Source organism: Entelurus aequoreus, linkage group LG14, assembly GCF_033978785.1.
Source record: "Entelurus aequoreus isolate RoL-2023_Sb linkage group LG14, RoL_Eaeq_v1.1, whole genome shotgun sequence".
Lineage (NCBI taxonomy): Eukaryota > Metazoa > Chordata > Actinopteri > Syngnathiformes > Syngnathidae > Entelurus > Entelurus aequoreus.
Genome location: NC_084744.1, coordinates 48,087,871 through 48,100,370, shown reverse-complemented (window position 1 = coordinate 48,100,370; position 12,500 = coordinate 48,087,871). Strand labels below are relative to the sequence as shown.

General features: G+C 39.7%; 1 protein-coding gene across 5 annotated transcripts in view; it reads right to left on the bottom strand.

Annotated features, from left to right (window-relative positions):
* The window catches only part of dip2a (disco-interacting protein 2 homolog A), a 222,984-nt gene that overhangs the window by 40,018 nt on the left and 170,466 nt on the right, over positions 1-12,500 (bottom strand). For all 5 annotated transcript variants that reach the window (XM_062070068.1, XM_062070064.1, XM_062070065.1 and 2 more), the window contains 5 exons: positions 9,687-9,884; positions 9,521-9,612; positions 5,557-5,667; positions 3,638-3,761; positions 3,426-3,535 (listed from right to left, as the gene is read on the bottom strand). In XM_062070068.1, the coding sequence (XP_061926052.1) occupies positions 3,426-3,535; positions 3,638-3,761; positions 5,557-5,667; positions 9,521-9,612; positions 9,687-9,884 (635 nt within the window). The remainder of the gene's footprint in view (positions 1-3,425; positions 3,536-3,637; positions 3,762-5,556; positions 5,668-9,520; positions 9,613-9,686; positions 9,885-12,500) is intronic.

Genomic DNA, 12,500 nt, shown 5'->3' with positions numbered 1-12,500 from the left:
GTTGGTCTGAAACACAATTATGTCCATCTCGAGTACATATACTGAAATATGACCAAAATACAAATGTATCAATGGTCATAAAGGACCACAATACATCCCACATTACCATGTATGTGGAAAACCCAAAACCAGTGAAGTTGGCACGTTGTGTAATTCATAAATAAAAACAGAATCAAATGATTTGCAAATCTTTTTCAATTTATATTTAATTGAATAGACTGCAAAGACAAGATATCTAATGTTCGAACTGAGAAACTTAATTTTTCAAGCTTTTCAGGTGGGATTCTTTCCCATTCTTGCTTGATGTACATCCTAAATTGTTCAACAATCCGGGGTCTCCGTTGTTGTATTTTAGGCTTCATAATGCGCCACACATTTTCAATGGGAGACAGGTCTGGACTACAGGCAGGCTAGTCTAGTACCAGCGCTTTTGTAATGAAGCCACGCTGTTGTAACACGTGGCTTAGCATAGTCTTGCTGAAATAAGCAGGGGCGGCCATGATAACGTTGCTTGGGTGGCAACATATGTTGCTCCAAAAGCTGTATGTACCTTTCAGCATTAATGGTGCCTTCACAGATGTGTAAGTTACCCATGCCTTGGGCACTAATACACCCCCATACCATCACAGATGCTGGCTTTTGAACTTTGCGTCTAACAATCCGGATGGTTCTTTTCCTCTTTGTTACGGAGGACACGACGTCCACAGTTTCCAAAAACAATTTGAAATGTGGACTCGTCAGATCACAAAACACTTTTCCACTTTGCATCAGTCCATCTTAGATGAGCTCGGGCCCAGCGAAGCCTGTAGCGTTTCTGGGTATTGTTGATAAATGGCTTTCGCTTTGCATAGTAGAGTTTTAACTTGCACTTACAGATGTAGCGACAAACTGTAGTCACTGACAGTGGTTTTCTGAAGTGTTCCTGAGCACATGTGGTGATATCCTTTACACACTGATGTCGCTTTTTGATGCAGTACCACCTGAGGGATCAAAGATCACGGTCATGCCGCTTACGTGCAGTTATTTCTCCAGATTCTCTGAACCTTTTGATGATATTACGGACCGTAGATGGTGAAATAGCTCGTTGAGAAATGTTGTTCTTAAACTGTTTGACAATTTGCTCACACATTTGTTCACCAAGTGCTGACTCTCGCCCCATCCTTGTTTGTGAATGACTGAGCATTTCATGGAAGCTGCTTTTATACTCAATCATGGCACCCACCTGTTCCCAATTAGTTGAACAGTGGGATGTTCCAAATAAGTGTTTGATGATGAGCATTACTCAACTTTCTCAGTCTTTTTTGCTACTTGTGCCAGCTTTTCTGAAACATGTTGCAGGCATCAAATTCCAAATGAGCTAATATTTGTAAAAAAATACCAAACGTTTCTCAGTTCGAACATTAAGTATCTTGTCTTTGCAGTCCAATCAATTGAATATAGGTTGAAAAGGATTTGCAAATCATTGTATTCTGTTTTTATTTACCATTTACACAATGTGCCAACTTCACTGGTTTTGGGTTTTGGACATACAGTAGAAGTAGATAAAGTGATACAGGTCGTCAAGTGTGCAGAAATAATATTTATAATTTAAAATATTAAAATTACATGATGATAAAGAATTTAAAATACAAGTGCAATACATACAGGGTATGTGAATTAAAAATGAGTGGGCGGTCAAGGTTAGGAATGGGATGGCACTTCAAGTTCATATGTGAGTCAAGGCAGGTGGCCAAATACTTTTGGCAATATAGTGTATATTGACAAATATTTTAGCTTAAGAACATAGAAAGTGGGCACAGCCTTTGATGATAAACCATGCAACATGAAAATTCAACAAACTATGCTCCAAAAGATTTGTGGTTATTGTTGGTAGTGTATTTACAAGAGCACCTTGCAAACGGCAGGGGGCCTGTTCAACACCGCTTGTTTGTAATTCGATTATGTCTGGGTTTCGATAATTTGGATGCATGCTTGAGGTAATGCGCACAAAATGGCAAACATAATTATAGCTAATCTGTAAGGACATTTGAAAAAATTAATTAGTTGGAATTAGTGCTGTCAAACAATGACATTTTTCAATCAGATAATCACACTTCTGCATTTTGATAAATTGCAGTAAATTATTATTTTTTTTAAAAAGACCCCAATATTTTGACACAAACTAAATTTTACTGTCAGGAACATTTTTTAAATGTGTTACTTGAATGCACAAAAGCTTTCTTAAGGCTTTATCTAAAGTACCACTGGGGTTTATTTTGAAGTGAAATTTACCAGCAAGCACACATCACCCATCCCCCCACCCACACCTGCTCAGTGGCCTTGTGTTAGAGTGTCCGCCCTGAGACTGGAAGGTTGTGAGTTCGAACCCCGGCCGAGTCATACCAAAGACTATAAAAATGGGACCCATTGCCTCCCTGCTTGGCACTCAGCATCAAGGGTTGGATGCGGGGGGTAAATCACCAAAATGATTCATGAGCCAGGCCACCGCTGCTGCTCACTGCTTCCCTCACCTCCCAGGGGGTGAACATGGGGATGGGTGAAATGCAGAGGATAATTTCGCCACACCTAGTGTGTCTTACTATCGCTGCCTTGTGGGTTAGTCTGGGAAGACAAAAGGCTAGGGGAGCACACCCTGAGAGAAAAGCAAGTGCTGGTAGGCGCACCATGGGCGGTCCTCCGACAGACCGGAGCTCCGGCTGCCTCCTGCAGCTGTGAGGAGGTGCCGGTCGCCCTGAGATTCCCTTGCCACCGGATACAGCTCCCCACAGCGAAGAAGTGACGTTAGAGTCTGTGCGTCTCCTTCGTCGAAAAAGACCTCAGCGGCGGAGTGGGCGGATGACGGTTGCATAAAAGCTCCACAACGGTCACAAAGGCGGAAGAAGGCTGCAGCAAAGATGGGCCCCCAATTGTCTTGGTCTCCATGCCATTGGACCCTGGCCTTCTCTTTGCCAAAGACAGTGTGGTGGCTGTCTGTGCACCAGTCTCCCCTCTTTAAAAGAGTTCACGCACAGGCGTTCTCCTGAAGGCAATCCCACCAACAGGAGGACAATCATACTCGTTTCGAGTGATCGCCGACGATTGTTGGGACTTTAACTTTGACTTTTGAAGTGATGTATGTGTTGACCTGATCACTGACCGAGCATGTGCAATAAATCTGCAATTATACATGATTAATGTGATCATGTTTTGTGATTAATTGCATGACTTTGACAGTCCTAGTTGGAATACTTGCATTGCAATAATACCATCCATCCATCCTACCGTTTGTCCCTTTCAGGGTCGCGGGAGTGCTGCTGGAGCCTATCCCAGATGCACTCGGGCGCATGCCGGGGTACACATTGGACAAGTCCCCAGCTCACCGCAGGGCCAACACAGATAGACAACATTCACACACTCGGGACAATTCATTTGATTAAATCTCTTACCTCAATGTAAGCTGTGTCTTTGCTGGCTTCCCGTATCAGAGGATGCCAGTCTTTCGGAGGCTTCACAACATGTTTCCCATCTGTCACAAACCACAGCAACCGGGGCCAACCTGAAGAGCCCCAAAAAATCAGTTTAACCCAAATAGAAAGACAATCCAAATATTAAAGTGTGTAGTTCTGAAAACTAAAAAAAAAAAAAAGGCTATATGTACCTTTAAATGTGGCAACCTCCCCCGTTTGTGCTTTGGGTAAGCCTTTCTGACAAGCATCGGTGGTAAGAGCCAACGTAACCCCACAGCTGCCAAGCAGAAAGCCGATTTGTTGACTTCCAGCATCCTGAAAAACCAAAACAAAATCCAAATATGTTTTAAAGGAATATAGGGACTATGAATTAAAAAAACATGGACAAAGCAGAACGGCATTTGCTAATTAATAATAACATGGTCACCAAAGGGAATAAACGCCTGATTTGACTATTTGATTGACTGTGCACTTAAGCTTGGAGCTGTGCTCATGCTGACAAAATCAAGGGGTACAAAAATGACAGAAGAGAATAGAATTCAGGGGATATATGTGATGTAGCGGGCAGACAGACAAGAACCCATTACCCAAAAATATGACAGTTAAATAGTCTCAAGAACAGTGGGCATTTTAAGTAATTGGCCAGAAATAACAATCCTTTCATTTCAATCTCATGTGTTATGGAGCTGCAAAGAGCGTGCTTAAAAAGGGCAACCAAGTACAAGCATTAATATTCAGCGCATACGAGGTGGGATTGGCTTTATTCATTCGATGGATGCTCAGGAGACTCCAATGCATCATAATGCTCTTGAGATAACGGCTGCTTGTGCTGCAATAATGCGACAAATAACGAAAATAAAGATGTTCTTACAGACAGATATTCAAGGATACTGCCTTCCGTCCGAATGCAGCTGGTGTAGGCTTCAGCACCCCCGCGACCCAATGTGTATTTTTTCCACTTTTTGACATTCAGATGTCATGTTACTCTTCTTTAAACAGCCAGCTAGCTGAATCAACATTGCATCAGTTGGATGCACTTTATTTTGCTTCAAGGGACAATCAATTAACTGCTACAGCATGCTTTCAAACAACAACTAAATACATAGTTCAGTTTCAGTTTATTTCGAACATGCATACGATACAATGTAATGCATCACACAATTGCAGTTGTTTCATTACAGCACATCCGAAAAGGAGTAGGAAGAAGCAGAGCTTATTAAATCCTACCCCTTTTCATACCATATCAATTTGATCTAATTTCCTTGTTTTTTGTAACAGAACAGTGAGCAAATAAATAATAAATAAATAATACACCATAGTAAGCATACAAATATTAAATACATAAATAATCTTTGTCTCAATAAAAAAAAGGAAAATAAAGTGAACACTTGTCGTTTGAACAGTCTCTTAAACTGAATCATATTGGTGCTTTGTTTGATTTCTTTGTTTAATCCGTTCCATAATTTAATTCCACATACTGATATACTAAAGGTTTTAAGTGTTGTACGAGCATACAAATGTTTTAAATTAGATTTTCCTCTAAGGTTATATTTCTCCTCTTTTGTTGAGAAGAATTATTGTACATTCTTGGGTAGCAGGTTATAGATGCTTTGTACATCATTTTAGCTGTTTGCAAATGCACCAAATCGTTGAATTTCAATAATTGTGATTTAATGAATAAAGGGTTTGTATGTTCTCTATATCCAACATTATGTATTATTCTAATTGATCTTTTTTGTAACACAGTTAACATAAATCAAGTACTTGGCCTATCCTGAACGGAGATATGCAATGGCCACTGTAACTTTTAATGCCAACTAAAGGTTTCTGACTATGTACACAGACAAACAATTGTGCTTTAGTCGGATATAATTCAAATAAACATCCACTTTTGAAGGATTGACAGGATGTTTTTAAAGATGTAGGAATAACCAGGAAAAAAAATGTCTCTCAAACCTGTTGCTTTTGTAAATAAGTAAACCACCAACCACCAATTAAAATGGAACTTTCTTGGCAGAACGACTTTACTGTCGACCAATAACTCTAATTTGTGCATGTAATGGTTAAATGCCAAACAGAGGTCAGTTTTGCTCATTTTCCCCCCATTTACCTTCTTGGTCAGCGGCACTTCAATGGGTACAGGCACCAGTTCTGCCAGCAGACAACCATAGAAAGCAACCATGAACATTACTGGGTCGTTGTTCGGGAACACAAGCGCTACCTGCAAATATAGGGAATGGCAGTCATTGCTTAATTGGCCACAGTTATTATGTTCAGTTTGTTGTCAGCTAATGATAGCAAAGTTTAGCTACTAATCTTTCTTTCTTTCTTTCTTTAGTTTATTTCGAACATGAACACACTTACAGCATAATACATCACACAATTTCATATCATTTCACTTTACATCGTGTCCGAAAAGGAGTAGGAAGAAGCAAAGCTTATTTACTCCTACCCTTTCCCACTTCAGAGCGTTTACAAATATATACATTCTAATGTTAGCTATCATTGAATGTTCATTTTTTTGTAACAACAACATGACTGCAACATCATTAGTTTCTTCTCTGGGACTGCTTTTGTTTGTGTGTGTGCGTACAAGACAGTGGTGAGTGACAACCTGAACATGAGACTTGATTCCTCTGGGGCTTAAGGCAATTTCTATTAAGCATAATTAGTTGCAAAAAAATATATACATTTTAAGTATACAGTATATATGCTCTGTTAAAGCGGCCCTATGAGCCCCGAAAATGTGAAATCAAACAAAGGCATGGTGGCGATATTTATAAAACAATCTTGCCTTCTTCCAAACTTGCTCCTAACAAGCAGTTTGGAAGTTGAGGCTTTAGTAACGTATTTTGCCTATGTTACATCAGCAGATACCTCCATATTTGGTAGCAGTTTACCCGTTGCACGAGTCAACCATTTTCATCCAGTTGTAGTCCACTGTATAGTTTTAACTTACATTTATCTGTCGACCCGATATGGAAGCACTAAAAACTACAACATGGCTGAAAGGATGGAGAAGCAAAGCTGTATACAAGAAGGGCATGAGCAGACTCTTTTTCCTGAGGAAGCTTAGGTCCTTCAATGTGTGCAGCAAGCTGTTGGACATCTTGTATCAGTCTGTTGTGGCCAGTGCCCTGTACTTTGCAGTGGTTTGTTGGGGGAGCAGCACCAGCAAAAGGAACCTAAACCGGATTGACAAAGCCGGTCAAACTATTGGCACGCAGTTGGAGGCGTTTGTGTCAGTGAGGGACAGGAGGACACTGGACAAACTGCTCACCATCATGGACAATCCTGCCCACCCACTCCACCAGGCAATTGAGGGACAGCGGAGCTCATACTCAAACAGGCTCCTTCAGCTTCATTACCACAGTGTTCGATTCAAGAACTCCTTCATTCTGCACTCCATCCAGCTGTATAATCATTCGCCATACAGCAATAGATGATATCTGTCTATTACCTGACACCTTCTATGTTAGCTACCTCTCTTTGTTTATAATGTATATTTTCTGCTGGATCTACTCTCTTTTTTATGCTGCCCGTTTTTTGCTGCAGCTGTTACATATATTGTAATATTGTACATGGTAATTGGGATTTGTTATATATTGTATATTTTATACAAAAATTTAATAATATATATATATTCCAGTATATATATACTGTATATATAATATGTAAATATTACATATATGTTATATTGCTACAATGTTAATTTTTTTGTCTACTTTATACCTGCATAATCCTTTCCGTCCTCTGTAACTGAGCTACTGTGTAGAACAATTTCCCTTGTGGATCAACAACGTTTGTCTAAGTCTAATTCGACCCCTTTAAACCACTAATTGTAACATAAGTTAGCCAGTGGTGCTATTGTAGTATTTTTTGGTTTTGAAAAATATAACTTTGAGCAAGTTGCAAACATTAATGAAAGAATAAGGGACAGACAAAATATTATTTCACGTTTTTAAATTTTTCTTCACATCTGCAAGGCCTCTTTGTAACAATAGCCTTACTCTGGCATTTGTTTTAGTTTCATAATTATTCTACAGTACAGTATTGATTTTTGATTTGTCAGCAACACTTGCTTTTCACACAAATCACAGCTAAAATAATTGATATTTACCATATAGGTTCTTTGTAGGTTCTTTTACATTTAAAAGCATAAAGGCCTTAGATCAAAGTAACATCATTGTCAAACACATCAAAGACCAGATAAACACAAACAGTGCATCCAAAAAGTATTCACAGCGCTTCACTTTTTAAGTTAAAGTTAAAGTACCAATGATTGTCACACACACACTAGGTGTGGCGAAATTCACCCATCACCCTTGACCACTCCCTGGGAGGTGAGGGGAGCAGTGGGCAGCAGCGGTGGCCGCGTCCGGGAATCATTTTTGGGGATTTAACCTCTAATTCCAACCCTTGATGCTGAGTGCCAAGCAGGGAGGTAATGGGTCCCATTTTTATAGTCTTTGGTATGACTCGGCCGGGGTTTGAACTCACAACCTACCGATCTCAGGACAGACACTCTAACCACTAGGCAGACACTCTAACCACTAGGCCATTGAGTAAGTTAAAGTTAAAGTAGGCAGTTTTCCTCAATTTGTTTTGTTTACAGCTTCATTCAAAAATGGAATAAAACCATTTTTGTCCTTAAAATTCTACAAACAATACACCATAATGATAATGTGAAAAGTTTATTTTATACCTTATTTTTGCTAATTTATTAAAAATTAAAAATGCTAAAATGTATATATGTATTCACAGCCTTTGTTCAATACTTTCTTGATACACCTTTGGCAGCAATTACAGTCTCACTCGCAAAACTGCCCAAAGACGGGTGTGCCAAGCTTGTGGCATCGTATTCAAAAACTCTTGAGGCTGTAATTCCTGCCAAAGATGCATCAACAAAGTATTAAGCAAAGGTTGTGAATACTCACTGTATGGACATTGTGTTTTTTATTTTTCTAATAAATTTGCAAATAAAAAAATATACTTTTTACATTGTCATTATGGGGTATTGTCTGTAAAAATGTTAGGACAAAATTAGTTTATTCCATTCTGGAATAAGGATGTAACTTAGCCCAATGTGGAAAACGTGAAGCGCTGTGAATACTTTCCGAATGCACTGTATTTCGTCAATTTTCATTAATTCATCTCCAAACTTGATGCACAAATATAGTCGGTTGATGGCCAATCAGCTGATTAGTTCCTAACGGTGATTGACCTTAGGGAGATTGCCTAGTTAAAAGTAAAATATCCATTCATCCATTTTCTACCGCTTATTCCCTTCGGGGTCGCGGGGGTGCTGGAGCCTATCTCAGCTACAATCGGGTGGAAGGCGGGGTACACCCTGGACAAGTCGCCAACTCATCACAGGGCTAAAAGTAAAATAAATAATGACAATCTGGATTTGTAACAAACCACATCGAGTCAAATATCAAAATAAAGGCCTTGACGAGATTTCTCTATGTGTGTGATTATTTTGTCAATAGACAAATTGAAGAAGTAACCAAAAAACATGCTTTTTTTGTTCGAAAAGGACAACACTCAACCATTCTGAAACAGCTACAGTCGTGGTCAAAAGTTTACATGCACTTGTAAAGAACATAATGTCATGGCTGTCTTGAGTTTCCAATAATTTCTACAACTCTTATTTTTTTGTGATATTGATTGGAGCACATACTTGTTGGTCACAAAAAACATTGATGAAGTTTGGTTCTTTTATGAATTTATTATGGGTCTACTGAAAATGTGACCAAATCTGCTGGGTCAAAAGTATACATAAAGCAATGTTAATATTTGGTTACATGTCCCTTGGCAAGTTTAAGGCACTTTTGGTAGCCATCTACAAGCTTCTGGCAAGCTTCTGTTTGAATTTTTGACCACTCCTCTTGACAAAATTGGTGCAGTTATGTTCTTTACAAGTGTATGTAAACTTTTGACCACGACTGTATTTATAATGTTTAGTCAATGTGATAAATACCCGTTTTTTCTGATGTATTTACTATTTGCAATATTGAAGGTGCAAGAAAATCTGCTCAATATGTACCGTGAACCCATATCTCATGACTTACCCTATCTCCAGGCATAAGCAAGGGCTCATTTCTACTACTAAGCTTGTTGAGAAGTGTATAGGCCAGTTTCTGACAGCGGGTCCATAGTTTACCTGCAATGGCAAACCATAATACCACACTTGTTTGCCACACTAGATGTCAAAAGTCATTACCTAATGAAACTTACCATAGGTAAGAGTGTAGATAGGCTTGCCAGCATTATCAAGTGCAGTCAGACAGGGGCTCTTTGGCTGGGTGGTGCCCCATCGTTGTAAAGCGGCTGTCAAGGAGGCAGGCCAGTTATGGACCACTCCGAGATGTCCCCCATCAAGGGGACACATCTGCTGGCCTTCTGGCTTAGGCTGGTTCGGATCTGGTTGCTGGACTAAATTCAAAGAGAAAGTGTGCAAACAGATGTTAGTTAATATGTACTGTAACTATCTATGTTGGACTAACATAATACAAAACCCAAAACCAGTGAAGTTGGCACGTTGTGTAAATCGTCAATAAAAACAGAATACAATGATTTGCAAATCTTTTTCAACTTATATTCAATTGAATAGACTGCAAAGACAAGATATTTAATGTTCAAACTGAGAAACTAAACTTTTTTTTGCAAATAATCATTAACTTAGAATTTAATGGCAGCAACACATTGCAAAAAAGTTAGCACAGGGGCATTTTACCACTGTGTTACATGGCCTTTCCTTTTAACAACACAGGAGACCATTTTTTGTACAGTATTTTCCGCACTATAAGGCGTACCTAAAAACCCAAAATTCTCTCAAAAGCTGACAATGCTCCTTATAATCCGGTGCGCCTTATATATGGACCAATATTGAGCCACAACAAACCTAAAATTCATTTTCATTAAGTTTAGGTCTCGCAACTACGGTAAACAGCCGATAACTTATTTTTCCCCGTAGAAGAAGCGCTTCTTCTACGGTAAGCAGCCGCCCCCGTAGAAGAAGAAGCGCGCGGTGCATGCTGGGATATGACGTTTAATTTCCATTTGTGTGTTTCTGTAAAGACCCCTAAATGGCTCCTACTAAGAGACACGCTTACGACGCAGAGTTCAAACTCAAGGCAATCAGTCACGCAGTAGAACACGGGAATAGAGCAGCCGGGTGGATTGACAAAAGAACTCCAGCCGCTGGATATCGGTGTCAACAGGGCATTCAAAGATAGACTGCGAACTGCGTGGGAACAGTGGATGACAGAAGGCGAACACACGTTCACCAAGACAGGGAGACAGCGCCGGACGATATACGCCACTATCTGCCAGTGGATCGTAAATGCCTGGGCTGATATATCAGTCTCAACTGTGGTCCGAGCTTTCAGGAAGGCAGGAATTGTCACTGAACTGCTGGACAACAGCAGCGACACTGACTCCATTAATGACGACTTCGACGAGGCGGAGCCGGGCATTTTGGATGCCGTATTCGCCCAACTATTTAATTCGGACATTGAAGAAGAAGAATTTGAGGGATTTGTTGATGAGGAATAACTATAGAAAGTGAGCTTTAAATGTTTATTTTGTGTGTTGTGTTGTGTGACATTAACGTTTGAGCAACGTTGAGTTATTGATATTGTTATTGCTCTGCACTATTTTGAGTGTTACTATTTTGTGATTGCACGTTTGATTTACCATAACACGAGTAAATCAGCTGTTTATTCATTTTGGGAGTGAACAGAGTTGTTAGAACGCTGGTTTGTAATATATCAATAAAATTTGACTGACCTATCTGACTGTTTTATTGACATTCCCTTTAGCACAGCTCCATCTAATGGATGCATAGGTGCGCCTTATAATCCGGTGCGCCTTATATGTGAACAAAGTTTTGAAATATGCCATTCATTGAAGGTGCGCCTTATAATCCGGTGCACCTTATAGTGCGAAAAATACGGTAAATAAAAACAGAATACAATGATTTGCAAATAATTTTCAACTTATAGTCAATTGAATAGACTGCAAAGACAATTGATTGATTGATTGAGACTTTTATCAGTAGGTTGCACAGTGAAGTACATATTCCGTACAATTGACCACTAAATGGTAACACCCAAATAAGTTTTTCAACTTGTTTAAGTCAGGGTCCACTTAAATTGATTCATGATACAGATATATACAAGATATTTAATGTTTGAACTGAGAAACTTATATTTTTTTTTTTTGCAAATATTCATTAACTTAGAATGTAATGGCAGCAACACGTTGCAAAAAAGTTGGCATAGGGGCATTTTTACCACTGTGTTACATGGCCTTTCCTTTTAACAACACTCAGTAAATGTTTGGGAACTGAGGAGACCATTTTTTGAAGCTTTTCAAGTGGAATTATTTCCCATTCTTGCTTGATGTACAGCTTAAGTTGTTCAACGGTCCGGGGGTCTCCGTTGTGGTATTTTAGGTTTCATAATGCGCCGCACATTTTCAATGGGAGACAGGTCTGGACTACAGGCAGGCCAGTCTAGTACCCGCACTCTTTTACTACGAAAGTACGCTGTTGTAACTCGTGGCTTGGCATTGTCTTGCTGAAATAAGCAGGGGCGTCCATAATAACGTTGCTTGGATGGCAACATATGTTGCTCCAAAACCTGTATGTACCTTTCAGCATCAATGGTGCCTTCACAGATGTGTAAGTTACCCATGTCTTGGGCACTAATACACCCCCATACCATCACAGATGCTGGCTTTTGAACTTTACGCCTAGAACAATCCGGATGTTTTTTTTCCTCTTTGTTGTGGAGGACAAGACGCCCACAGTTTCCAAAAACAATTTGAAATGTGGACTCGTCACACCACAGAACACTTTTCCACTTTGCATCAGTCCATCTTAGATGAGCTCGGGCCCAGCGAAGCCGGCGGCGTTTCTGGGTGTTGTGGATAAATGGCTTTCGCTTTGCATAGTAGAGTTTTAACTTGTACTTACAGATGTAGCGGCAAACTGTAGTTACTGACAGTGGTTTTCTGAAGTGTTCCTGAGCCCATGTGGTGATATCC